Consider the following 25,562-nt stretch of genomic DNA (forward strand, 5'->3'; position numbering starts at 1 on the left):
AGCCGTGCAATGCGTTGCCTCGTCTTGTAATTTAATTGTGCTTTCGATATTACGCGTGACACATATCGAACCCTTCACGGAATATATATGCCGGTCCATTGACTTCCGCTGACCAAGCAGCAACTATCGGAAGCCGTAGCGCACTTACATCCAGCCAAAGACTTCAGGTACGAGGCGCTCCAACGCGTCCAAAAGTTTCTTCAGAACAAGCCGGTAGCATGTAGACTCTCGCACGTGCTAAAATTTTGTCAAACTATCCGCATCGAGAGGTTGAGCGATCACGCGTAATTCGAATTCGTTGATACAGTTTCGAGATCTTTTTATTTGATAGTATTTTACCAATAAATTTTTAGTTTGTGATTTGTCTTTAACCCTTTCATGCTGGATATTGCACATAGGCAACATTGTATTGATGAAGAAGTAATGTTGGTTTTTGATTGTATTAAGAAACCTGTTTCGAATGAATAGAATAGTTTGCGGTAATATAATGTTATAAAGATGATGTTCCGCATTTATAAAACACTTGGTTCTCTTCAAAACATAAAAGTCAGTTTAAATCGAGCAGTTTTAATAACTAGATATGGAAGACGACAGAATCTGTTTTTCATCAGTTACATTATATGAATTTAAGGAAAGTGCAAATAGAATTAATTGATTTTTCCCCATTTTCTAATGAATTTAGATACATAAATCTATTTCAGGTAAAATTGGGAGAAATTATTTTACACTTTTTAAATGAAAATAAGTGCCATCGTTTGTAGTCCCCCATTTTCGATTCTACAGGACACTTTTCTATAGATCTTGATATATCCAGGTTTTACAAAATACTGTTTTACGTATGTATATAAAATATTTCAGAATGTCGACACGCCTAAGTTTTAGAGAATGTTTTTTTAATCCAGATGTGTTTGATCTTTTTTTTCATTATTTTTCGAGCTGATGTCATTTTCCTGTATTTTAAAATGTAAATTGAATGTGTGGCTTAAAGTTTTGTATTGTTATTATTAAAAAATGGTCATCAACTCTAAAAATTATCGTGTAATATTGCAAAATATATAAAGATTATAAAGTCGATATAAACGATATAAAATAACATTTCCAAATTCAAAAATATAAAATTATCTTTCAATCGTCTTTTTCGAGTCCATTCGTAAACATGTCTAAGTTAGATATATTAAGAATATTTAATGACTTTCAATTTTTTTTGAAGTACATATCATTTTTCCATTTATACTTTTGTGCTTTTTATTATTTACGCATATTAATTTACCTACCGAAAAAATCAAGAGGTTTGATGGAAATTTAAATTCCTTAACTGCCACTGTAATCCAATGTCCTTGCTAGTGTTCAATCGTTGTGTAGGTATTCAATTTACATTCCTCCTCTATCGTATCGCAAGTGATAGATGGAGCATTTCTATCTTTAAATCTTAAATCATTATCTCCATTGTGCTGTAGCAAGTGATAATTCTTTTCGTTGATCGTAAACGACAATATCCTTGTTGATAAATTTTAACTGGAACTTTCAACAACATATTTGTTTCAAAGGGCGAATAATTTCTGTGCTTTTCTAATTTCAATAATATCGATTGTAATAAGTTTTATTATATTTTTGTTTAGATTGTATGAAGCACATTTTTTTATAACTTTCTAAAGTGTATCTATCATGATGTGATAGAAAAAAACTCGGATTGTGTTTCTCCATTTCGAAGAACATTTATTAAAAAAAGATATAAAATTCTTAAATTACTATACGTATGTATGTATTATTATAGCTCTGTACAGCAGAGTATAACTCTGTTCAATGTAAATAATCTAGTATGAAATAACAAAAGATGAAAATTGGGTGGTTATTACTGTAATAATTAATAATACTGATACAAAACACATACCTTGAACATTTAGGTAAATATTTTATAAAATATTTTAACAAATTTCGTTTCATCGTTACTAAGCACCTATATATAAACATAAATAAACATATATAATATACATACATATATCTATATTTTATTTACTTTGCACTAAATTCAAAGTCAAGATACGTATAACACAAACATAAGTAGCTTTTGGATCATTTTGGCAGCGATAATACTAAGTAGCATTTAAGTGCAGTTCCTGTTCATTTAATTCGAACATAGTACATACTGAACTTGTGATCGATCAGTACATATATATGTTTTAACATACGTGTATATGTAATTTATGAAATATAAAAAAAACATAATATAACGAAAGATAACGTTACAAGTAATGAAAGTTGAATAATTGCCGACATTAAAAGTACTTCAACTTATTCATTTCATAATATATGAATATTACATATTCTGAGGACATATCCACCATTGCAATAGTTGGCCACAGTTCGACACCATTCTCATGAAGCTATGTTTGCTATTTACCGATCCAATAGTTTCTATTGCTATTCATCGGTACCATTGACTAGATCTATTATGATCGGTCCTTTACTCCTACTTTCCATGTCGCCGGAACAAGGCACAAGAAAATGGCTAACAGATTCTTCTATGCTCTGCGTATTGTTATTTATTTCGAATTTTCCCTTATGATGATTAATATTATACTGTCCTATCATCTTAGATGTTATATTGATATTCTCATTACATGTCATTAAATTTTCCTTTACACTATCAGATCCACATAATGTTGTTATGTTATTATAACTTTGCACTTTCGCAACGTGCTCCTTCATATGGGAAATGTATTTTTCTTTGGTTGAATTTCTACAGTCGAAATCCAATTCAGTTATTATTTTCTTCATTTTTTTGATACACTCATTCGTTTCGCTACATTTGGTACTAGATTTCGATTTTCTTCCTGTGTAGTCGGTTACTTTCTCTAGCAAGTGCCATCCTTCTCCTTCCATTCTCTTCATATCTCTAATGGCGACATGTAGCAACATCTCTCGCTCGAACCGAGTTGGTGACTCGTGATTGACATCCGCAGTGCTATGTCCCCGAACGATTCGCAATACTTCTTGCACATCATCATCGGAATTATCTTTCGCGATGTGAGTAGGAATTCTCATAATTTGTTGTTGCTGTTGACTTTGCTGTAGTTGCTCCTGATCTTTGATTTGCAATTGCTGTTCTTGTTGCAGTTGCAACTGTTGATCCGATTGTAATTGCTGTTCTTGTTGCAGTTGCAACTGTTGATCCGATTGTAATTGCTGTTCTTGTTGCAGTTGCAACTGTTGATCCGATTGTAATTGCTGTTCTTGTTGCAGTTGAAACTGTTGATCCGGTTGTAATTGCTGTTCTTTCTGAAGTTTCAACTGCTGCATTCCATCGTTGGAATTATCTTCGGTGGGGAGAGAGAAAGTTTCCGTAATTTCTTGTTGCTGTTGACTTTGCTGTGGTTGTTGCTGTTGACTTTGCTGTGGTTGTTCCTGATGCTCTGCTTGTAATCGTTGTTTTTGTTGCAATTGCAGTTGTTGATCTGGTTGTAATTGTTGCTGCTGCTTTTGCCGCAGTTGCTGTTCTTTTTCTTCTGTTGACGCTGATTGTATCATAAGTTTAATAGGTGTATTAGGAACACTTCCATTTGGCACGATTATTGGCACGATTACCGGTAGTATTGCCTGTATCACATTAGAGTCATCCTGTAATTTTCTTAGTATATAGTTTTCTGTATTGTTTATAATAAAATCTTTCTGGACTGGATTTGTTGTTTCCTCATTTTCGTCAATGTTTTCTGGATTAATTTGCATGATATTCTTTGATCGAGTATTTATATTCTTTGATAAAGATGTAACATTATCATTTTTGTTGTTGTAACCCGACAGTGACTTTGATATTACGGTGAATTGCGATTTATTACACTTTTCGTTGAATATTAAAGCATCATCTGAATGCGTTGAAGAAAGTTCCTCCGAATTACCATTTTTAACATGATCTTGTTCACGTAAATTGCATTTTTCAGACACAAATGACAAATTTAACTCAAGAGATGAGTTTGGTGTAACACGAAGAGTAGCGCCACATTTTTCATTTGCGGATATATCGCGTGACTCCTTCAACCTGTGCGAAGAGTTAGTTTCCTCCTGCGTTATAATTTTCTCACGAACCGCCTGTGTACTTGCTACAATGTTGCTAGCCAAATATCGATTCGAGCATTGTACCGTGTGCACAGACGGGTTAAAACATTGGTAAGGACTATTACCGAACATGAGAGGATCGATACGAGAAGCAACACTTTCATACATATTCATGTCCGCAATTAATTCAATGTCACGATTCGACTCGGTTTGAGTCCACATGTCGACGTTATCTTTCTTCAAGTGCTTTCTATTCACCGATATTTTGGCGATAATTTCCTCTCCTATTTTCAAGGTTAAACGTAATTTTTTGTGTTCTTTTGTTGCAAAATTTTTACTAGCTTTGATTATTGAATGATTTAAAGATTTTGGAAAATTTTTGCAGATTTCGATTTCCTTCTCCGTACATTGAGTTTCTTTCACAGTCGTGTTACCAAGTTTTTCATGTGTCTGATGTTTTAACAAATTATGTTTATTTAAGTCAATTTTACACTTAAAACACTTTCCACATAGCTTACATGTGTTCCCCAGGATAATAACGGAACAATCACGCAATGTTACACCACTGGGAATATTAATCTTTTTAATTTTACGATCACTGTTTGACATTCTATACTTGTACTGAAATCTTTTCATTTGAAGACCAATACAACGAAAGAAATCCTCTTTGCTGTTTATTTTAGACACGTCAAAAATGTGTGATTGGAAACAATTTTTTTCACCATGCCTGAGTGTCCTCAGTGAGTATCTGCCTGGATCTCCAATAGCGTTGTAGTCCCGTTGTATATGTGGCGCCATCTTCTAAAAGTAATGAATTTCTGGAAACATAAAATGATGAGACTGATTATTTTTCACATTGGAAATTAATAAGTGATAAATTTGATATAAAAGTAGTATGGTAGTATTTTGACAACTATTATTCGATATAGAGAATGTATGAATAATAGTCACAAATATTTACAATAGACGTTTAGCCCGTATAGGGTGTCATAAGTCGAAGTTAATTCATTCAGTTTATAGATGAAAATAACATTTAGAAATGTGTTTGATCAAGATGTAATAAATACGCGAGTTGTAACGATAGGAATGGATTTAATATTAATATATATTTAATACATTATTATTTATTACTAATATAAGTTTATAATATGAGTTTAATTTATGAGATACTTTCTCTTTAGTGTTGCCTCTTCATTACGGTTATTTTTAAAATAAATTGATATAATATATCTGTTTTATATTCATCGTTAAAAGAATAAAACAAAAATGTCCACTATGATTTTAAAAATATTCTTGTTATTGATAGAAATACATTTTTCTACAGATGCTTTCTAGAAATACATCAAATGGAGATAAAACTACAAAACTATAAAATATCTTATAAAATATTATAAACTAAAATAGTAAACTTATTTTATTTCTCCCGTTAATTATTTATTTTGTAAAAACAGGAAAAAAGGAATTTACATCTTTTGCAAATTAAATAATTTATTTTATTTTTAATTAAATAAATAAGTAACATTTATCTTTTATTTTCTACTATTATACGTATGTAATAAACACTTAAAAATATTAAATATTCTGTAAAAATCCAGTACTTACAAGAACAAATATTGGTTAAAATATACAAGTCTTCAAACAGATAGAGGTTTTTCTTCATCATCATATCACATTGTTGGGAAGGAATTAAAACCTTCATCCCAAAAAGTATTGAGAAACTCTATGAATTTTACGATATAGGTATACATCACGTGAAAAAAAATTGCATGAGATGGCGCAATTCCAATGTTGCCGAATGTAAACACTATCCCCACTGCTATGACTATAAGACTGATATTTTGGCCATAATTACAAAGAGAATTGGTTCCGGCTAATTGATAAAAATATAAAAACGCATCTACAAATTTTTCTCCTTCAATTCAATTCAACGCAACACAGAAAACTGAAACTTTGGTAGACCCAACATAGCAGCGTGGCAACGTCACGTACTCATAGTCAAGTAATCCGATAAGACCCACGACGTTCAACCAATAAGAAGCAAGGTTGTATATAACACAACCAATCCCCGTCCTTATTTTATTCTGTGTTGCCTTCACTTATACTATGCTGTAACTGACTAATGCTGCATATATGTATGTATTTATCTTGCTGTTGCCGGTAACGAAAAAGAATTTCTCACACAGTATTGTTACTGTTTAACCAGAGACAAGACGAATGTATAGTGTATAAGAATAAAAAAAAGTAAATTCAGAAGAATATTCTTTACATTTACGTATCTTCATTATTATGTGCTTCTTTACTTACTCACCATTCGGAACATAAATTTAGATGTTCATGCCAACTAAAGTTCTATTTATAAAGGAAAGAAATAAAGCTTTTATTGAGATATATTCAGACTATACGAATTTATTCATGTTATTTTCTGACTTATACCTGAAAATGTTTAATGTCTTTGATTATTGAAGAGAATAATTTCCAAATAGACTTTCTAAAAGCAAAAATAAAAGAAAATTTTAATAATGTAAAAGTTTATATTTTATATTTGAAAATGTGCTTATAATTATTATGATATACATATGATATACATATATTTAATATTGTATAATATATGTTGCAAAACATTATAAATATATTATAAATATATTTTGTTTTTACACATCCATATTCTAATAAATTTATTTCTATTATATTCTCAAATACTATGAGAAAATATGTACATGGATACACAATACATATTATGTGTATATGTATATATATATATGTTTAGGCAGATTATGCTGTGAGAAATTATCAAGTTGTATCAACTTACATGGAGATAATCATGGATGCACTGTACCAGACTAAACATGCTTCACCAAAAACATATATACGTATAATACACAAGAGTTTATTTAAATTTATTCACAAAATCATAAGTCAAAAATATTTAATCAAACATTAATATGACATTAAATGTAAATATTTGGTATTAGATAAAACAATAATAAATTATATTACTATAAATAAATAAATTGTACTAAGAAATTTAATTTTAATGAAAAGCCAAAATATCAAATTGCTGATTATTTGTTTTGAAGGTTATTATTTTTTTAATTTTTTGTGAGAAAGAACCATGAAATAAAATTAAAATATGTACAGTACTTCCATATATGTATGTATTACACTCGGTAAAACTCCCTCATTCAGCATCCGGTCGTCATTCGGTCGTCATTCCCACCATGGGGGGGAATTCTCCGCAAGGGGCCCTACTATTCCCTTTGTTTCATATACCGTGAAGTTTGACGACTTATGATGAGTAGTGTAATTTTATCCGAATTCACATGCGCATGAGATACTGATGGAACTTTTGTACTTTTAATTTTTTTAAATCAGATTTTCACGTATTGTCAAATTTTTCTGGTTAAAATAAGACCAAACACGATATAGTTTAAATAACTTTTACATAGATATTTAATAGACGAAAGAATATAAGTTTATGTCATTAAATAAGTAAACATGCTACAAATTATATCGTGTTTGATCTTGTTTTAATTTGAAAAACTTTACGATTACTTTGGCAAAAGTTCTATTTAACAAAAATTAAAAATAAGAAAGTTTTATCGTTGCATTAGTATTGCCTCACTGGTATATCCCCTTTATCAAGATAACTTTCGAACCTTTCTCTTTCATTCGTGTTTTTTTCTACGTACGGTAAAACAGTGGGCCGTATTTATCTTTAGCATCAATTCTTTCTTCGATGAATGCCTTGATTAGATCCTACATGAGAATTTATTATAGATGTTTTCCCAAATTTTAATTTATTGTTATGTTTAAATAATAAAGAGTAAAGCTTATGATCACTAAGGTCCTGTGGCGCAACGGATAACGCGTCTGACTACGGATCAGAAGATTCCAGGTTCGAATCCTGGCAGGATCGACACTACTTTTTTTCTATAAAATTGTGTTATTAATAATAATATATGTATATTTATAGAACATTTTACGCCCTTGATCCACTTATATTTTATAGCAATATGTTGAGGTGTAACTTACTTATGCTGTTATTTTTGTTTTGACCGTACAAAAATTAGTCACAGATAAATACTACCTCTATCTATTGTTCGTGTTATATTGTTGTTATAGAATTTGTTATTTATAAACTATGTATATTTACTATGTATTATTATAGGATCAACTTGGATCTGCGGATGTACTTCTCAATATGGATATTCGTGCTTGTGCAATTCACACGTACGAGTAAGTTTGAAAATATAATTAATATTTAAATATAATTAATGTCACTAATAAAGTTTATAGTTGTAAACCTTTCGTTATGTTAACTACATGAAAGAGACTAATATTTACGCTATATATGTATATGGATGTGTATATTTTCATCAACATTCATATTTTGTTTTCTTCGGTTGGTTTTCAATACACTGATTTACAAAATTGCTGTTCTATAGAAAACAGAAAGAGGAAATGTTACTTGTCACGTCTTTCCCCTTTAGCCTTCAGAAACACTATACCATATGTCTCGTTGAAAGCATTTCCTTTATTTATCTAAAACAGCGATGAGTTGCTTCTGGTTAGAGGTTCATAAAATGAAGCACATACAAAATTCTATTTCATAAGATAATATCTATTACTCGCCTATTATCTTTATATTTAACTTATCATTATATCGCATAAGCGTTACCGGTCATCTCAAGGTGTGTTTCAGATCTCAATTTTGTCAACACGTTTGGGTCATTTCGAGCAAAAAGTGCTATACTAATGTGCCTGTCATCAACATGTTGGCAAAGTTTGTCGGTTGAGCTCTGAAACACCCTGTATACATACTTAGGTATGTATGCAATTGTTGTATTGTATTTGAATAATGCTTATATTATCGTGAGAATAATACCATCAGCAACGCCTCATCAGAATAATTCAAGTAGAAACTTATTGGGTTGTGTAACAATAGGGCATCATTTCTTCCTAACGATGTCACCCCACACTATCAATATGCGAACATATGTGTATTTCTCTCACATACTTTATTGCGCTTCTGTGTGTTTTAACTATCGCTTTTCGCTTTATCAATTGTTTCTAAAGTAATTGTAATAATAGGTATCGACTTTGTTCGATAAAAATAATCTTGCTCACGTATAATGTATATAATTACTTATATAATCATCAGATCACTTTTAGATCCAATCCTGTTTTCCTATTCTTAATAAATTTCGTATGTTCAGGAAAGTATAAAAGAATCGTTTATAATACGCATGATTTTCCGTTTTAAGTCTACCAAAATTTTTTTTAAGACATTAACAACCTATATTGCTCCATCATAAGATAATATTATCATGGTTTTCTTTGTGACCTACATATATTATTTATCTAAAAATATGTTTACCTGAAACGATAGGAAGTTACAAAAAAGTATTATAGAAAGAAAATAGTTATGGTTTTAAAAGGAAGACACAAATAATAAAATATTAAATATTTTGCAAGGTTCTAATATTTTGGACATTCGTAGAATATACATCTGGCGAGGAAACAATCTTAAATTCTCCTCGTGGACCATGCGAGGGATACAAACAGGGCGAAGACGATCTTCAAACATTCGACTTCATCAGCAAGTTGAAACTAGATCTTTTGGAGACACATTACACTGGCGTGACGCGAGTCAGAGGTAGCAATCGTATGCAAATCGCCTACCGATTGGAAAAAGATACAGACATCACTCAACCAACCAAGTAAATTTTATCAACCTATTTGCCAACGACGTTTAACGCTAACCTTACGAAGCCCGGTCAAATGACCAGTTTCAAAATTTAATTTAAAATTGTATATTCATTGTTATTTTTTTATTTATCTAATTTTATTTAAATTCTTATATTATCTGATTAATCAATTTCCCAATTTTTTTTTTTTGCTTTTTCTTTTATCGAGAAAAATTTATCTCCTGACCTGTTTATTGTGACCGGCCACTTGACCGGTCGACAAATTTACATGTTTTTCTAAAGTTCTCTACGTGGGACCTTAAGTCGAGCAAGATCTAATCAACTATAGTTGCGTACATCTGTAGTAACGCCTTAACACAACGGAGTCTTAACGAAGGCTCTCGAGAAATATTTCTTAAGAATATACTCCCTTCATAATAAGTTCTCTATAGCTAAACGAAATCTAAATGCAATATCATTTGAGAATTACAAAGTACAGATCGAAGCCAACGAGAAATCAAATACGTCAAGGAATGAACAAATCTCGTAATATTCAGTACATTTTGTATTTTGTTTTATCTCTGAATATGTCCACACGTTCAGTGAGACAGTTATTGAAAAACAATTAAAATATAGGTAAAGAGTGTTCAGACGAACGAAGTTCAAAGTCTGAAAATGAGCAACTTCAAAGTGAGGATGATTTGTTTGATTATTTGTTTGACTGATTATTTTATTATTATTAAAAAGTTATGTTGTGCATTATTTCCTACAATAAATTGACAATTTTTTTTCGAAAAAACAACGTTATTTGTTGACAACGTTAAATGACCAGTTACGATAAGAATAGATATATGTGGAGTGCCGGTACGGTTAGCGTTAAAATTTACAAAACTGACCAATTCGATGGTCACGTATACTGACATACAAAGCCCCTTTTTTATATTGTTTGTCAGAGTTATACTCCCAAACGGATTGCCAGAGGAATTCAGCACGGCTTGCACATTTAGGGCCAGAAAACTGCCAAAGTATACTTGGCACATTATCAGAATCGTCGACATGGAAAACGAGCCCCAGTTTTTAATCGCAATGAACCCAAAAATTCAGACTTTGGATTTATCCGTGAAGAACCAGACAGGGGAACTGGAAACGGTGTCGTTTTCGGCCGATCGTGTGAGTAAAATTTTTACAACATTGTTAGAGATAATGTTATTAATTCGTGCCGATTAGGTTGATTCTTATAAGTACAGAAGTAGCGTCGTTTCTTAGATTAATTTATATTTATCCTTTTAGATTTTCCTATTTATTTCTTTTATTCTTTTAGATTTTGATAATGACATTCTATTAGATTTTAATAATGATATTAGTTGGTGTTAATTAGGTTCATTTCTGTAAGTAGAAAAGTTTCTTAGATTAGTATTTAAAGTAGAGCGAAATATCGGCAAGCCAAGTGCATTTCCAGTAATCAATTCGATGGTTGTCACATCAAGCCCTGTTTAATGCAGTCGCCTCTTAAAAATGTCATCGTGGATCGCGTGATGATTAAAACGGGCCACGAGTGACGAGCATGACCGCGGATATTTCAAACAACGATCTCGCGGCATTCTCATGTAAAAACTCAAGCCTCCTGTCAAATATCAATCGAGAAACTGCGTTGGCGTATGAATCAGATCTTGACGTCGGAAATCGTGTCACAGGCCATTGCATAAGCCTCGTGCGAAATAGTTTAGAGGTTTTTCAGTGAGACCTGACGCAAAAGAACGCGTTCGGGATCCGTATAGTATTAAAAATACTGATGGGAATACCATTCGTCGTGTCATTTATAACGCTTCAAAGAAATGTTAAGCGTCGCGTTCTTAATGAACCGGAGATGTTCTGAATGCAGCAGCAGAAAATTGCCTCCTGATTGCTCAAGATTACCTATTTAATAAGAAAAGAATTCTGTTCAAAGACACCTCGTTGAATATCTTGGGAATTAATAGAATTTTATAGCGGAGAAAAGAATTGAGGGATTCATGAGAAAAATAATTCTTGTCAAATTTTTGACTTTTATACAATAATGTATCCTATTCGTCAGAGGCGAAATTTACAACATAATGGAATCGATATTATGATAAATTGACTTATCATTGATAGATGATAAATGATAAATTGATAAAAATTAAACGGTTCAACAAAACAACGTTTATGAAAATTTCACAACTTCGTAATATAATTAAAGATAGTTCTTTCTGTCTAAATGATATAATTACAGATACATTTACAGCTTGCTTACAATATTTCGTAATATACTGAGTAAGTTAGAAAAGATTAAAATGCGTCCAATAGAAATTAAAAATACAAAAGTATCCTTTCGTTACTCTTGAAAAAAAAGACGGAAACGGACAAGGGTCATTTTTGTTATGAGCCTTTTAATTAGAGTAGGTAGAAAATAAATCTTATTATTATAAGTTTAATATTTGCCTGGCAAAAAATTTGAGTAAGACGTTTGATTGAAACAGATCTTCGACAAAAATTGGCACAAAATTAATGTTGGAGTCTTCAAGGATAGGCTGGTGGTGTATATAGATTGCGAATACATTGACACACAAGACTTGGATCCACGAGGAACAATCAAAGTGGATGGCGACATATCGATATCGAAAATATCACACAGCAAAAATGTTACTGTACCGGTAAGTTCGATCGTTCACCTTTGACATTGCGTACATTGTACATAGGAGAGGTAAGATCAGCAGTGTCGTCGCATACTGCAAACTCGGCGTTCATTAGATAATTTTGATGCAGTATGCAATTATCGTCTATTTTGTCGACATTATTTTATCGATGACCTACCGCGGAATTTTTTATGAAATAATACGAAATCGTGTATGTAAATCTACACTTGAATGATTAAAATATTTAAATTAGTCAAAACGATTTGCATAGGAGGATAATTTATACAAAATATGCTACCTTAATGGCTATTGTCTTATTATTAGACTGCAAATATTGATGTGAATTCCTATTATGTAAAAGTAAGTAAAGGAATAAAACTTAAATCACATTAAATATTTTACATAATTTTGCATATTGTATATACTTCATGCATTTTTTAATTTTCCATAAATGCATAAAAATTTGCAGCCCATTAATTATAACAGGGACATTTTGACAAATATGAATATATGAGATAATTCAGCTTTAATCTATTAGACAAACAGAAAATTTAGAAAAAACGAATAAGAAATATTTTTTGAACAAGAGATGTAAACAACAAAGCTATAACTGATTTCTATGATACGCTGTATTGTATCATATATATGGTAGTATTCTTATATAGCCACATGACCGTATTTCACTAAACATTGCAATGGATGTTCCCGGAACGTCGGAAGAGTCTTTTAGATCTTTTATTCGACTAATTTCGATCAACTGAGCGAGGATCAAAAGGCGTATGATTGTAACGTAAAACACGCGAATTTCACAGAACACTGTGCCGTGACACATTCGCGGGGGATAACTCCCGCTGGTTCATGCGAGAAATGTATCCGTCGCATGAGACAATTAAGAAACACTTAATTAATAAACACTATATAATGAACGAGGCTAAGACATAACTGGGACAAGTTAGATTTAGTACGCACAAAGTTTAGAAGCGCAACGCGTACAGGAAAACATAATGAACGCGTTATTAGACCAATTTCGTGGCGGAACATCAAAAACTAAAAATAAACCGTAAACTGTAAATAACGTAGCATGTTGATAAAGTGATCGATTTTTTAATAATACGTTTTAAAGATTACATAAAATTTCGTTTTATAAAGTATTTTTTTTTCTAAGACGACCATTGTAAAATATAAAATGCAAAATGCTTTCCGAATATTGTTAGCGGTATTAATTTCATGAATGAATATGAATCAGAATTAATAAATACCATAAGAAATGATTTAGTACGATAGCGAAATTTTTATTTGATTTTCAAGTAGAATGTTCTAGAAGAATAATATATTATTTCCTACAGAGAGTCTTTTTGCGAGGAGATTTTCAAAGTGCTTTCTAACGCGCCATCTTAAAGTATAGAGTGCAAACATGCTTTTTCAAGGACCATCTTAATTCCATGAATGAATAGAAATAAAAATTAATAAGTAATGTATCGTCTCTGATAGAGTTTCTTTTTACAAAGAAGATTTTTGGGCTTTCTTTCTAAGATGCCATTTTAAAGGGTAGAGTGAAGAGCTCATTTCGAGTGTTCGTCTATTCGCGTTTTTACTTCTTGCTCTTAACGTAATATTTGCTTCTTCTCGAAAATATGTCTTTAGATCGATATTCAGTGGATGGTTTTAAATTGCGATCCTACGAGGCCAGAGAGAGAGACCTGTGAGGAACTGCCGGTAAGTCTATATATATTACACAACTTCGCAATCCATTAAGATCCCACGGTTGTAATTAACGTAATTGCAGAAGAGCCTTAGCAGCCCTTTATTACCTCAGAGAAGACCTGGCTGCGAAATTATCTGTCCACAGGGACCACCGGGAATTAATGGCACTAATGTGAGTCAGGGCTTCTCTTTAGTGATAAATATTTCCGTCTGATTTGACACTTGATATTGTCCAAGTAATACATTTACATAAAGTTCACATATGAATCAGATCTTTTAATATTAAATGCTAATTTGATTTAAAAATCTTCTTTAATACCTTCCATAAGATTAAGTATAAGATAATACTATTAAAACTATTTTTAGATAAATGGAGATATCCTTTGTTATATTATTCAAAGAAAGTAAATGCAACAAAAGATTGAAGTATACATAGTTCTAAATGAGACTATAGTGAAGAAACGATAAGTCAGATTTTCTGTCTTTTATATGAGAGAAACTTTAAAATACAATAAACTGTTGACTGATTTCATATTGTCTAAACAGCTTTTTTATTTGATTTAGGAATTACATATACATTCTTCCTATCTATTTATTCTAAATATTTTAGAAAGACTTATTATCATCTTCATCTGAAATTTAAAGTCCTACCAAATGTCTATTTCTTCCTAAAGTAGAAATTATCTAATATCAATACAATCTATCTATCTAATATAATATTTATTTAGGGTTTACCGGGTTTAACCGGATTACCCGGACCACCTGGACCTATTGGAGAACCCGGCTTACCTGGACAGCCGGGTTTACGCGGATCACCTGGAGAGCAAGGCAAAGTAGTGCGTTCCTATAAATATAACCTTATTTATGTTTTTTTATTTATCCTACTTTACGATATTACGATACTTACTAGGGACCACAAGGATTCACTGGTGCACGTGGATTTCCCGGAAATCCAGGTCCTAAAGGATCTATTGGGCAAATTGGACTACCTGGAGCAAAAGGAGAAAATGGCGAAAGAGTGAGTTTATTATTTTTATATATGTAAGATAAACATTATTACAAGACATTTTGAGAAATCACTGGAAGTAGAATACATTTACAGTGGCTGCCATTTGATCCTGAGTCACTGAGTGCTAGTGTTATGATATTTACATTCAGTTTGTATTTTATAGGGGGACATGGGATTTCCAGGGTTGAAAGGAGACCAAGGCCTTCCGGGACCACAAGGTTATCCAGGTCCTCCAGGTCCACCAGGAAAGATCAGTGACTATCGTGATGCTATACCAAAATTTGTAGGCCCACCAGGGTCTCCGGGATATCCAGGTCAAAAGGGTTCGAAGGGTGAACAAGGAGAACGCGGCGACGAAGGGAAACAAGGTCAAAAAGGTAGTGGTTCGATATTTATTTTTAACCCTTTTTTTCTTTCAAGGATTAGTGTGGTCGTGTCAAATGTTAAACGTTAGCGTTAAATACCATTACGTAGATTTATCCGATAAGTAATCCTTGAACATCCGCGTAAACTAATTTAATCTTGTTAGAAAATCGCGTGGAGTTGTGTGTCTACGTGCACGCGCTGATTCATCGTTAAGCACATTATTGTTCTGGTAGTGAGCATAAAATAGTTAATTACTACTCTCTTCAACAAAGCACTTCTGCATATTTGGTGACAAATATTTCTGCTTAAAATAATTTATATTACGAAAATGAATGTTTTATGAAAATGAATTAAAAATATATTTTTAATGAGATTATGTTTGAAAAATTTAGCTTCTGCATGGGGGAATAGATTTAAATTTATTAGTTTTATCGCTTTTTCATGATTGAATTTATTTCTTTAATCGGTAACTCATCGATTGACAAAGTATATTCTATTTTCGGTTAGCTAACACTGTTTTCGTCGCTTGACGCCGGTCGACGAACTTGAGTCTGAACAGTTTTGGTAGTATTGTATGGACTGGACTCGAACGTGTATAGACGTATTCACACAGGTATCACTCTGTTTTCGTGGATCGTCAAAATTTCTCTAACTGTCAGAGATCAATGCCCCAAAAACATTCTATCTTTGTTAAACTTACTGACGAGTTCACATACCTTTACCCCGTCAACATACTTTCCCACATATAAGAGCAGGGACTTTTTGAGTGCTCGTCTACGTACTCTTTGTATATTCTTTAGATTTTTTACTTAAATTTAATTTAAATATACTTTCGTTTAGGAAGGATATTCGACATTTTCTTACAATTACCTGGAAGCTCTTCACACTCTTTTCAAAATTTCCGTATACAATATATATATACATTATAGATGATTATAACTTGCTCTTTAAAACTCTCTTCTAGTGAGTAAAATAATATTGACTAATAAGAAACATTTGGTAATGATTATTTTGATTTAATATAATTTGTGCTACAAAAATGAACATTTTATAGGAATTAAACTTTGTTTCTTAGAAAGATATAGATATGGGTAATTATAACTTCTACACTCCTCGTCAAAAAGATAATGCAGGTGTGTTATCTTTAATTTCTCAATGACGCATGTAAAGTTTTTCGTCTTTTTGCCATAATCTTCGACATTTTTTAAGAATTTGTATATTACTCTATGACTTTATCTTATTACTTTCGATATTTAAGCTACTAATAACTGTTGCTGTTTTAGTTCAACAAATTGCTTTTTTTCGGACTCGTTTAATTTTTTCCGCGTCCCATACTTACAAATTTATATAATATTGTACTGTAACCTTTACTCATTGATAGATCATGAACTACTGAATAATTTCTAAACATATTAACAGAGTGTGTTATCATTTCAACCTTAGTATGTAATAGTTTTTCTTTGTTACGCACTAAACCTCATAAGATTTTTAATTATTTTCAACGAAACGCATATCCTGAGCTCATAATGTTTTGATATTAAACGTTATAGACGAAAAACTTTGCACGCATCATTGAGAAATTAAAGATAACACACCTGGGTTGTCTTTTTGATGAGAAGTGTACACTGATTCTCCGTTGTAAATGAATAACGAACCCTTTGAATCTGTTAATGTGTTAATCATAATGTTACCAAAGGTTATTGACACTTTTGAAGGAATAATTCCTCCTAATAAAGTATGTCAGCCTCATATTTAAAGGTCGAGAGCAATTGTTGTAATGGTTTCAACTATCCAACCAACATATTTCCACTTATTCTATTTTACTCTTTTCTTCTTTTTTCCTCTTCTCTTATAAATATACGAAATGTACGTAAATTTATATTTTCATAAACATAGCCGAAGTAATCGAACCTAAAAAAGGCTTACTACGTCTACTAATTGTTATAACGATCATTCTACTTTAGAAATTCTATAGATTATTGTACCTTATTTGCATCCTACGCACTTTTGTACTTTTAAAATTCTTCGTAAATGTATAAAAGTACGCAATCTATTTATAAACTATAAATTAGACATTTATAGTGTTATCTGTATACACCTAATGCTTGCTACATGAATATCACATAGCCCATATTTGAAGCTCACGTTCTGGAGAAATTATTGTTGATAGTTAAGATACATAATAAATATTTTGTCCTTGTCGATTCTTCCTTTTGGACTTTGTAATTTCAGTACTGATATCGCAAAGTATCATTATTATCAAAAGTTAAAATCCTAGTATTCTTTGATGGGTGAAATGAAAACAATATATTAACATGCATATTGACGTCGCGTCGACCTAAATACAGCTATTCGAAGCGATTGTAAATCAATTTGTTGCAATCTGCTGTAATACCCGTAAACCATTCCTTTTATTAATTGCTAAATGTATGCCGTTCTCGTGATAGAGATGTCTATGTAACAACTCTTAACGTGTATCTAATCGTGAGCATTTTAATCCTTCGTTAGTAAATGATCTAGTTTAAACGTTTGATGATAAATTAGCAATTAATGTTAATATCCTACTTATTTATAGTAATTGTAAGTTTTAGAAATAAAACTAAGTCCAAGCCTACTCCTAAATCCAATTCTAAGTCTAAATTTTGATTCTGTACTTTAAATCTAAAGTTAAGTGAATAGTTAATAAGTGATGTAGTAAATCCTAGCAATTAGTACAAACATTTAAACAATCTTTTGAAATTCCCTTTTTAATCCTTACCATCGAAGTCTCTATTTCTCGGGATAAATTCCTTTAATGGTTTGACTTGAAACGCGCAACAAAATTATTGCAGATAATGTATAATATTAGGACTTGGTCAGATACTTCTATATAATCGATGTAAAATATGTTAAGGTGAGCCAGGAGAACGAGGTTTTCCAGGGCAAGACGGGTCTCCTGGTTCAGAAGGAAGATCAGGGCTTCCTGGCTTTCCTGGACCTAAAGGAGAAATAGGATTCCCGGGAGTACCAGGTCCTCAGGGATTGCAAGGTCTTCGTGGTGAAGCTGGTGCACTAGGACCACCTGGAATTCAGGGTCAAAAAGGAGAAGCTGGAGAACCAGGTCGTGATGGTAAGTTAGATTGAAATATACACTCCTCGTCAAAAAGATAACTCAGGTGTGTTATCTTTAATTTCTCAATGATGCATGTAAAGTTTTTCGTCTGTAACGTATAATATCAAATCATTATGAGCTCAGCAATTTCTAAACATATTAACAGAGTGTGTTATCATTTCGACCTTAGTATGGAATAGTTTTTCTTTGTTACACACTAAACCTCATAAGATTTTTAATTATTTTCAACGAACCGCATATCCTGATCTCATAATGTTTTGATATTAATCGTTACAGACGAAAAATTTTGCATGCGTCATTGAGAAATTAAAGATAACACACACCTGGTATAAATTCGAGCTATCGCGGGGAGACGGGGTCGCGAGAATACGCGTCAACGGAAGTCGTAAATTCCCGTTACGACTGTAATAATCGACACCATGAATAGTTTGATCCCCTTATTTCGGTTAGGATAATAGGGGTGGTTATTGGAGTATAACACTGTGATTCACAGAGTTATAAAAATGTATATTTCCAACACTTTGTACAATCACACAAATTAGTAATGCCGTTGATTAAGATACAGGTGACCAAGAAAAGGATTACTCGTAGATGAGAGACTCCGTGTATATGTTGACTTTGATTGACTAGCTAGACACTTTGAGAGCTATAGGGACTCTGAAGTTCGTTCTGATGTGATTACGGAGGAAAGCTCGGTATGGGTGTGCCCTTTGAACGAAGAACGCGGATTCATTGCTTACATTTTTAGTTAGAAAAGTGAGGGCACTGATCCGCGATGCCAATTGGTTATGACCAATGTCGGGAAGGAAGATACGAGAAAGAAGCCTTCTACCAACGTGGTTCATGGGCGACATTGTTTATGGAAAAAACCCGGATTTTCCGTTAGGTACATCTCCGCTTTTTGCGTTAGACCACTACCCGCTTTCTCTGTAATTCTTAAGAGCGCGTAATAAACCCAAGGACCTTTCTAAAAACCAGCCGAAAACACTTCTAGGATCAGAAAATCTTTTCGGGCAAACAGATTGACTTAAACCATATACGCGAACAATACAGTTAGGAGTTCAAATTTATGGTGGGTCCTTGGGCTTATTGAGGGTTCGAAGGACGGCACGTAGATGATCGTTGGCTGTCAAGCCGCGCGGGATGAAGTGCAGATGTCTTGCGAGGAGTGTAATACATATGAGGTGTATAGGTCGTGATAGTTGTAGCTGTTGCCTGTAGAGGCCGAGATGGGTTCTGCTGCGGGTGTAGATGTCGCTGCTGGGGTACTGCTGCTTTTCTTCTAATTTAGATGTCTTGGAAAGGAAAATCGGACTACGGTCGTCGGGATTTGAACCCGGGGTCCCGAACGTCCGTAACCTAAGGCGCTAACTACTGCGTTGTCGTCGTCCGACACTAATTGGTGTCGAGTGCCGCTACACATATCTTGGTATCAAAATCTTTAATACGTTTAATTTATTTGTTCAGGTTTGCCAGGTTCGATGGTCGGTTCCATTCTACCAGGACCACCTGGTCCTGAAGGTCCCCGTGGTTCACCAGGAGAAGATGGTTTACCAGGAGTGAAAGGAGAACCTGGTCCTGTTGGTCCACCGGGTCTCCCAGGTTTGCAAGGAAAGGATGGCGCTCCTGGTTCTCTAGGACCCCCAGGATCACAGGTAAATTTATATATTCAACTTCAGATTTGAATCCCGAATTTAATTCTTCAACAATAGTATTACTTCCGGTGACTCTGTACCTAATCCAGGATCCACCCCTCGGTTGAGGCGGCCACTAGCTGTGCAAATATAAATAATCGGACCGCAACAATTCTAAAGAACTGTCATAAAACTAAGCATTTGTTTTTTACCTTAATTGTTATAAAATATATTCAACTCGAGACGTTCCTTATGGTTATTGCTCTATCAGGTAAAAAGTGCGAAGGTCGGGTTTTTCCCATGTTCAATGGTCGTTTCATCCGCAAGCAACCGGTGGTGAGACAACTGAGGTGTAGTAGTTAGTAGTTTGTTAATGGTGATAGTGCTACTCTGTTGGTATAGATGTCGCTACCGAGGTACTGCTGCTTTTCTTCTAATTTAGATGTTGCGGAAAGGAAAATCGGACTACGGTCGCCGGGATTTGAACCCGGGGTCCCGAACGTCCGTAACCTAAGGCGCTAACCACTGCGTTGTTGTCGTCTGACACTAGTTGGTGTCGAATGCCGCTACACAACCAACACCCAGCAATAATTTTCCTCTGCGACAGCATCGTCACCGAACTTGTTTGGTTTGTCATCCTTAGATCAGTCAACATCTCTGGACTAGTTTGTTATCTTTAGATTAGTCATCTATTTAACTTGTGGCGGCACACCAGCAGCACCACCTATCACCCACTACTATCGCACTTTAAACTTATATCTATACACATAGAGCATAACTATCTATGTCTACAGGTTATTGGAAAAAGTGTTACATTGTAACCTGTTACTCCAATGTTATAATCAGTTCAACCACCTTTATTATCCTAAACGAAATAGGGATCGATCACTTCGTGGTGCCGATTATATAATCGTAACGGGAATTTATGACTCCCGTTGGCGCGCTTTCTCGCGATCGCGAACTGCAAAACTGTTCGGATAATCGAACATTCGAATGTAAGATGTTGAAAAAATTGAGCTCCTTATCGCATTTAGAATTTCTTTTGATTCTTACTATGTAAATAGACAATTTGAAATTTAGTTTAATTTCAATCTGAGTAATGAATTAGAATACTAATTTAATTGTTATAGGGTTCACCCGGTTTACCTGGAGAACCAGGTGTCCCAGGTCCTCGAGGAATCGAAGGTGCTATTGGTAAACCAGGACTACCAGGACTCGATGGACGATCTGCAGAAAAAGGCGACAGAGGTCATCAAGGAGAACAAGGTCCTGTTGGACCACGCGGTTTACCTGGGAGTGTTGTAGGTTTAATACGCCTTAAATACATCAAGGATCAAAATTCGTAATACAAATTGAATCAGGAGAGATTCTATAACTCAAAATAAGACAAAATTTCTGTTCTACATGTTTAATTTATTTTTGTATGTAGAATAATCCCTTTCCAATTTGCCGCTCTTACTCACTTCAATTTTCTCCAAAATGGAACTTTCAATCCAAGTTCGTTATTTTTCGTTTTACTCTGGGTCATAAAATTTTTCTCACTTCATTTGCGCTATGCATTGAGATGCACGGAATATATCATTGTGATCTAAAAAGTTCAAAAAGGTAGAAATATGCTTTTTTAGGGTGCACCGGGTTTACCTGGAGTCGCTGGTATTCCAGGATTAGAAGGGCGGCCAGGTCCTCCAGGTGCCCCAGGTCCTCCAGGACCAGCAGGACCACCAGGAACAATTTCAGACATGTTAAATACAAATAATATATTGGAAACTATCGGCAGTCCAGGGGTTAGTGGACCAAGAGGTGCGTCAGGTGCTCCAGGATTAGTAAGTATTTCAAATGGTTATTAAGATGAAAAATATCTATTATTGTTAAATATTCGTTTGATTCTTTAACCCATTGTCATATTACTCTGTTCCTCCTAAAAGCTCCTTTGTGGTAATAATTTTACCGTCCATGTGTTGTAATGATAAAACAGAGTTTGGTAGGATGATTTGGAAGTTGTTTTAATATGAAAAATCTTGGGACTTTTAACCATATGTAAGATCTGTTATTAAAAAGGAAAAGTCAGTAGTTAACCGTACATGTCACTGGAATAAATTTCAAAATATTGTTTTGAAGTTCTTAACTTTGTCGTTACATTCATTGTTACTAAAAATTAGCCAGGTGAGAGAGGACCTCCTGGAGAACGAGGTCCAGAGGGTCAAATGGGACTACCGGGAATACCAGGAAAAGATGGGGCTCCAGGACTTCAAGGACCGCCAGGGATTAGAGGGCAGACAGGAATGCCAGGAGTTCAAGGACCGCCAGGCCGAAGTATCATTGAGTCAGAAATTCGAGAAATATGTACCAGTGTGTTACGAGGTGGATATTTACTACTCTGCTTAGTGATGCTATTTTTATAGGGCAAGCAGCTGGATACTTATTACACAGCCTACTTATCTCCACTAGGTGTATACTTATTCGAAATTATTATGTTATCGTGACACATGAAATTAAATAGTAGTATAGTTGATAACGCGTTTAAGAAAATTTGAGATGATCTGTAACGAGATTACTGTAGCAACAATATTCTTATACGACGCGGGTCGTTCTTGGCAAAACAGCTATATGGGCTGGTTTATGTAAAAAGGTAGAAGATAACTGTTCCTTTTATTGGTACGTACATATACAGAACAGATGACTGAGATGGCAGCACAGATGCAAGGTCCACCTGGTCCACCTGGTCGAGGCCGTCCAGGTCGTCCTGGATCACCTGGTCCACAAGGTCGCCCAGGTACAACCCCGAGAAAAAGGGTTACCAACCTCATTTGCCTGCATTTGATCCCTTAACCGTAGAACGTGATAGTAGAAATTATCCTACTATGTGTTTTTGGTGTTTCTTTCATTTTGAAAGTACAGTCCCTAATTACCAGGAATATTTAGCGCATATGGGACATGTTGGAAAGGAGCTACAATAAAGCCAAAAGGGAAGAACACATATTATTAACATGTTTGAGTGGTCCTGTGTTCTTCCCTTTTGGCTTTATTGTAGCTCATATTCTTTCCAACATATCCCATATGCGCTAAAGGTAGCGTCTCTTTGTAGTCCCATTATTTTCATAAACATTTCGAATTTTTGTCCTCAAATTGGATAATGCAGCTGTTAAGAGCGAATATATAGACGATGAGATCAAGTACCAGAATAGTATATGTATACATGACATTTATAACTATATAGATGAAATTTCTGCATGTAATTTTAATACGATGATTAGGGACTGTATCTTTTCCTCAGAAATCCATAGTAGACGATGAATCGTCATTACATAAAAATACCTTCAGCGTCCTTGATAGTCATAGCGAAACATCACAATGGTTGTTGCTGTCATCGTTCCGTCATGAGTTGCTTGAAATTTCACTTTCATCCTTAGTTAGAGTCAGCATTCATCAGCGACGTGATTCATGTACACGCACGTCCGCTCGATTAACAATTGATCGATCGGAGATTAACAACTCACGTGGCTGTGTACATCTATAAAGATGATGGAATCCTGCATGTGTCACAGAGAGGCTGAAAACACTAACAGAAGGTCTACGAGGGCCACCCGGGTTGCCGGGGCTGGCCCGACAGGGTCGTCCCGGTCGAATAGGAACCCAGGGCATCCCAGGTACCTACTAGATCAAATCTGCTCTTCTCAATTAATATGTTCTATCTAACATTTCTTCATTTTTCAAGATATGTTGAAATATTTGAAATTATCCATGTTGTTTACTTTTTGAATAAAGTTATGTTATACGACCTGTTACGAAATGACAGTTAACCATTTTGAATTGAATGACAAGGTTGGCACAAAGAGAATGGAAAAACTTCGGTTTTCTTCAATTTCGAAATGGTAGACAGGATATTTTAATCAAGAAGGACAGAAATATGCTAACATCTTTTCTTCCTGTATGACCTCTGTATCTGTAACAATAATAACAATGTTACATTACATTTGATTCATTATTCCTTATTATATTAATCCTGCTGCGATCCTCGAATTATATTTCAATGTTACTCACATTTTAGCAAACGAGAAAGATGTTTAATACTTTAAGAAAATATTAGACATAGGATAAAAACGAAAAATCATATATACCAATAACAATTTTTGTATACGCTACTTAAACTTGAAATATCCTTTAACGTTTGAAAAATACGTTTAGAAAATGAACGAATAAAAATTAATGTAGGGATAAACACTAGAAAAAAAAAATAACATAGTTAGATTGTACTTGGATTAATAAACAGTTAGCAACTCCAAGCTTACAGTATTAAATATCTTGATATAATATGTATAATTTTTCATCTTCAACGTTAAATTAAATAAAATAAATGAAATTAAATTAGAGTTCAATTCTGGTAAAAAATTGCTCTTCAGGTGATCCAGGTCTCCCAGGTTTACCCGGAGAGCGTGGATTTGTCGGATTACCAGGACCACAAGGCGCCATAGGTCCTCAAGGTTCACCTGGTGAACGGGGTGAGAAGGGCGATAAAGGTCAGGAAGGCGTTGGCGTAGAAGGTCCAATGGGTCCGCGAGGACCGCCTGGTAGCACACATAAACTTTTTTGACATTATCACTCGGTGAATTTATCATTCTTTCTTCCTGACGGAAATTATGTTAATAGGACCACCTGGTAATGATGGCGTTGGATTGCCTGGAAGGCAAGGAGAACGGGGGGAACCAGGCAGGCCAGGTAAAGAGAAAAAAGTTACAAACACGTTTTTAAATTCTTCTGCTGGTATTTTTAGCTTCGTTTATCAACAGGCATTCCTGGGATGAGGGGGCCACCTGGACTTCACGGATTACCCGGATTTTGCGAATTCTGTAATTATCCAAGCGCCACTTACTTACAGTATTCTCGCAGCGATGAGAAAGGGCCCTAAAATCATAAGTATTTTTAGGAATTAAAAAAAATATTTAGATATAAGAAGAGCAGTTAACATCGCAAATACGATTAACCTTTCGCTTAGCAAACAGTTAAAGCATCTTTCAAACCACTGCCATATGAAAAGAATACTTTTTGTCGATCATGCGTGTTTAATAAAATAAGTATTCGTCAGTGAAGAATGATTCATACCAGTTACTTTACATAATATGTATATACATAAAAAATTTCTAGGTGTGTTCCAAAGCGTTTCAACGCGTAGGATATATTTTTAAATGTAGTTACGAATATTTTTTGAGCAAAAATAAAAGAAAATGAGGGAAAATCGTAATTCATAATTTCCTCAAATATAGACATATTTGTGGCCACATGCGACCATCGCGCGCGCAATGGTCCGATTCCTTGTTCTCCCGTCTAAAAAAGCGATGGCGCCAC

At 33.9% G+C, this 25,562-nt stretch overlaps 2 protein-coding genes and 1 non-coding gene across 5 annotated transcripts; 2 read left to right on the forward strand and 1 right to left on the reverse strand.

Moving 5' to 3' along the window:
• LOC100646889 (collagen alpha-3(IX) chain) lies at window positions 1–25,306 on the forward strand. Of its 3 annotated transcripts, XM_048406597.1 has the most exons (20): window positions 1–167; window positions 8,222–8,289; window positions 9,554–9,773; window positions 10,694–10,910; window positions 12,239–12,412; window positions 14,039–14,110; window positions 14,181–14,270; window positions 14,827–14,934; window positions 15,009–15,116; window positions 15,271–15,484; window positions 18,367–18,582; window positions 20,053–20,240; window positions 21,350–21,520; window positions 21,845–22,042; window positions 22,379–22,580; window positions 22,891–22,992; window positions 23,765–23,866; window positions 24,620–24,787; window positions 24,867–24,935; window positions 25,007–25,306. In XM_048406597.1, the coding sequence occupies exons 2-20, from the start codon at window positions 8,241–8,243 to the stop codon at window positions 25,123–25,125; spliced, it is 2,787 nt and encodes a 928-aa protein (XP_048262554.1). In that variant the 5' UTR covers window positions 1–167; window positions 8,222–8,240; the 3' UTR covers window positions 25,126–25,306. The 3 variants fall into 3 exon arrangements, with proteins under 3 accessions (XP_048262554.1, XP_020723886.2, XP_048262555.1); XM_020868227.2 differs by lacking the exon at window positions 23,765–23,866; XM_048406598.1 differs by lacking the exon at window positions 22,891–22,992.
• Window positions 1,985–6,007, reverse strand: LOC105666988 (bromodomain-containing protein DDB_G0280777). The gene is made up of 2 exons (XM_012319911.3): window positions 5,656–6,007; window positions 1,985–4,871 (listed from the first exon to the last, which is right to left on the reverse strand). Exon 2 carries the CDS (start codon window positions 4,849–4,851, stop codon window positions 2,422–2,424), a length of 2,430 nt encoding a protein of 809 aa, XP_012175301.2. The 5' UTR covers window positions 4,852–4,871; window positions 5,656–6,007; the 3' UTR covers window positions 1,985–2,421.
• On the forward strand, window positions 7,897–7,969 carry TRNAR-ACG. Its single transcript has one exon. It is a non-coding gene; the product is annotated as a tRNA-Arg (tRNA).
• Window positions 25,307–25,562: the final 256 nt, after the last annotated feature.

Source organism: Bombus terrestris, chromosome 6, assembly GCF_910591885.1.
Source record: "Bombus terrestris chromosome 6, iyBomTerr1.2, whole genome shotgun sequence".
Classification (NCBI taxonomy): Eukaryota; Metazoa; Arthropoda; class Insecta; order Hymenoptera; family Apidae; genus Bombus; species Bombus terrestris.

Bases quoted from the DNA above. Each gene is read 5' to 3' on its own strand.
- LOC105666988 (XM_012319911.3), bottom strand. From the start codon at position 4,851: ATGGCGCCACATATACAACGGGACTACAACGCTATTGGAGATCCAGGC.
- LOC100646889 (XM_048406597.1), top strand. From the start codon at position 8,241: ATGTACTTCTCAATATGGATATTCGTGCTTGTGCAATTCACACGTACG. The intron at 20,241-21,349 runs GTAAATTTATAT...TAATTGTTATAG, and splicing joins TAGGACCCCCAGGATCACAG to GGTTCACCCGGTTTACCTGG. The intron at 22,043-22,378 runs GTAAGTATTTCA...ACTAAAAATTAG, and splicing joins CGTCAGGTGCTCCAGGATTA to CCAGGTGAGAGAGGACCTCC.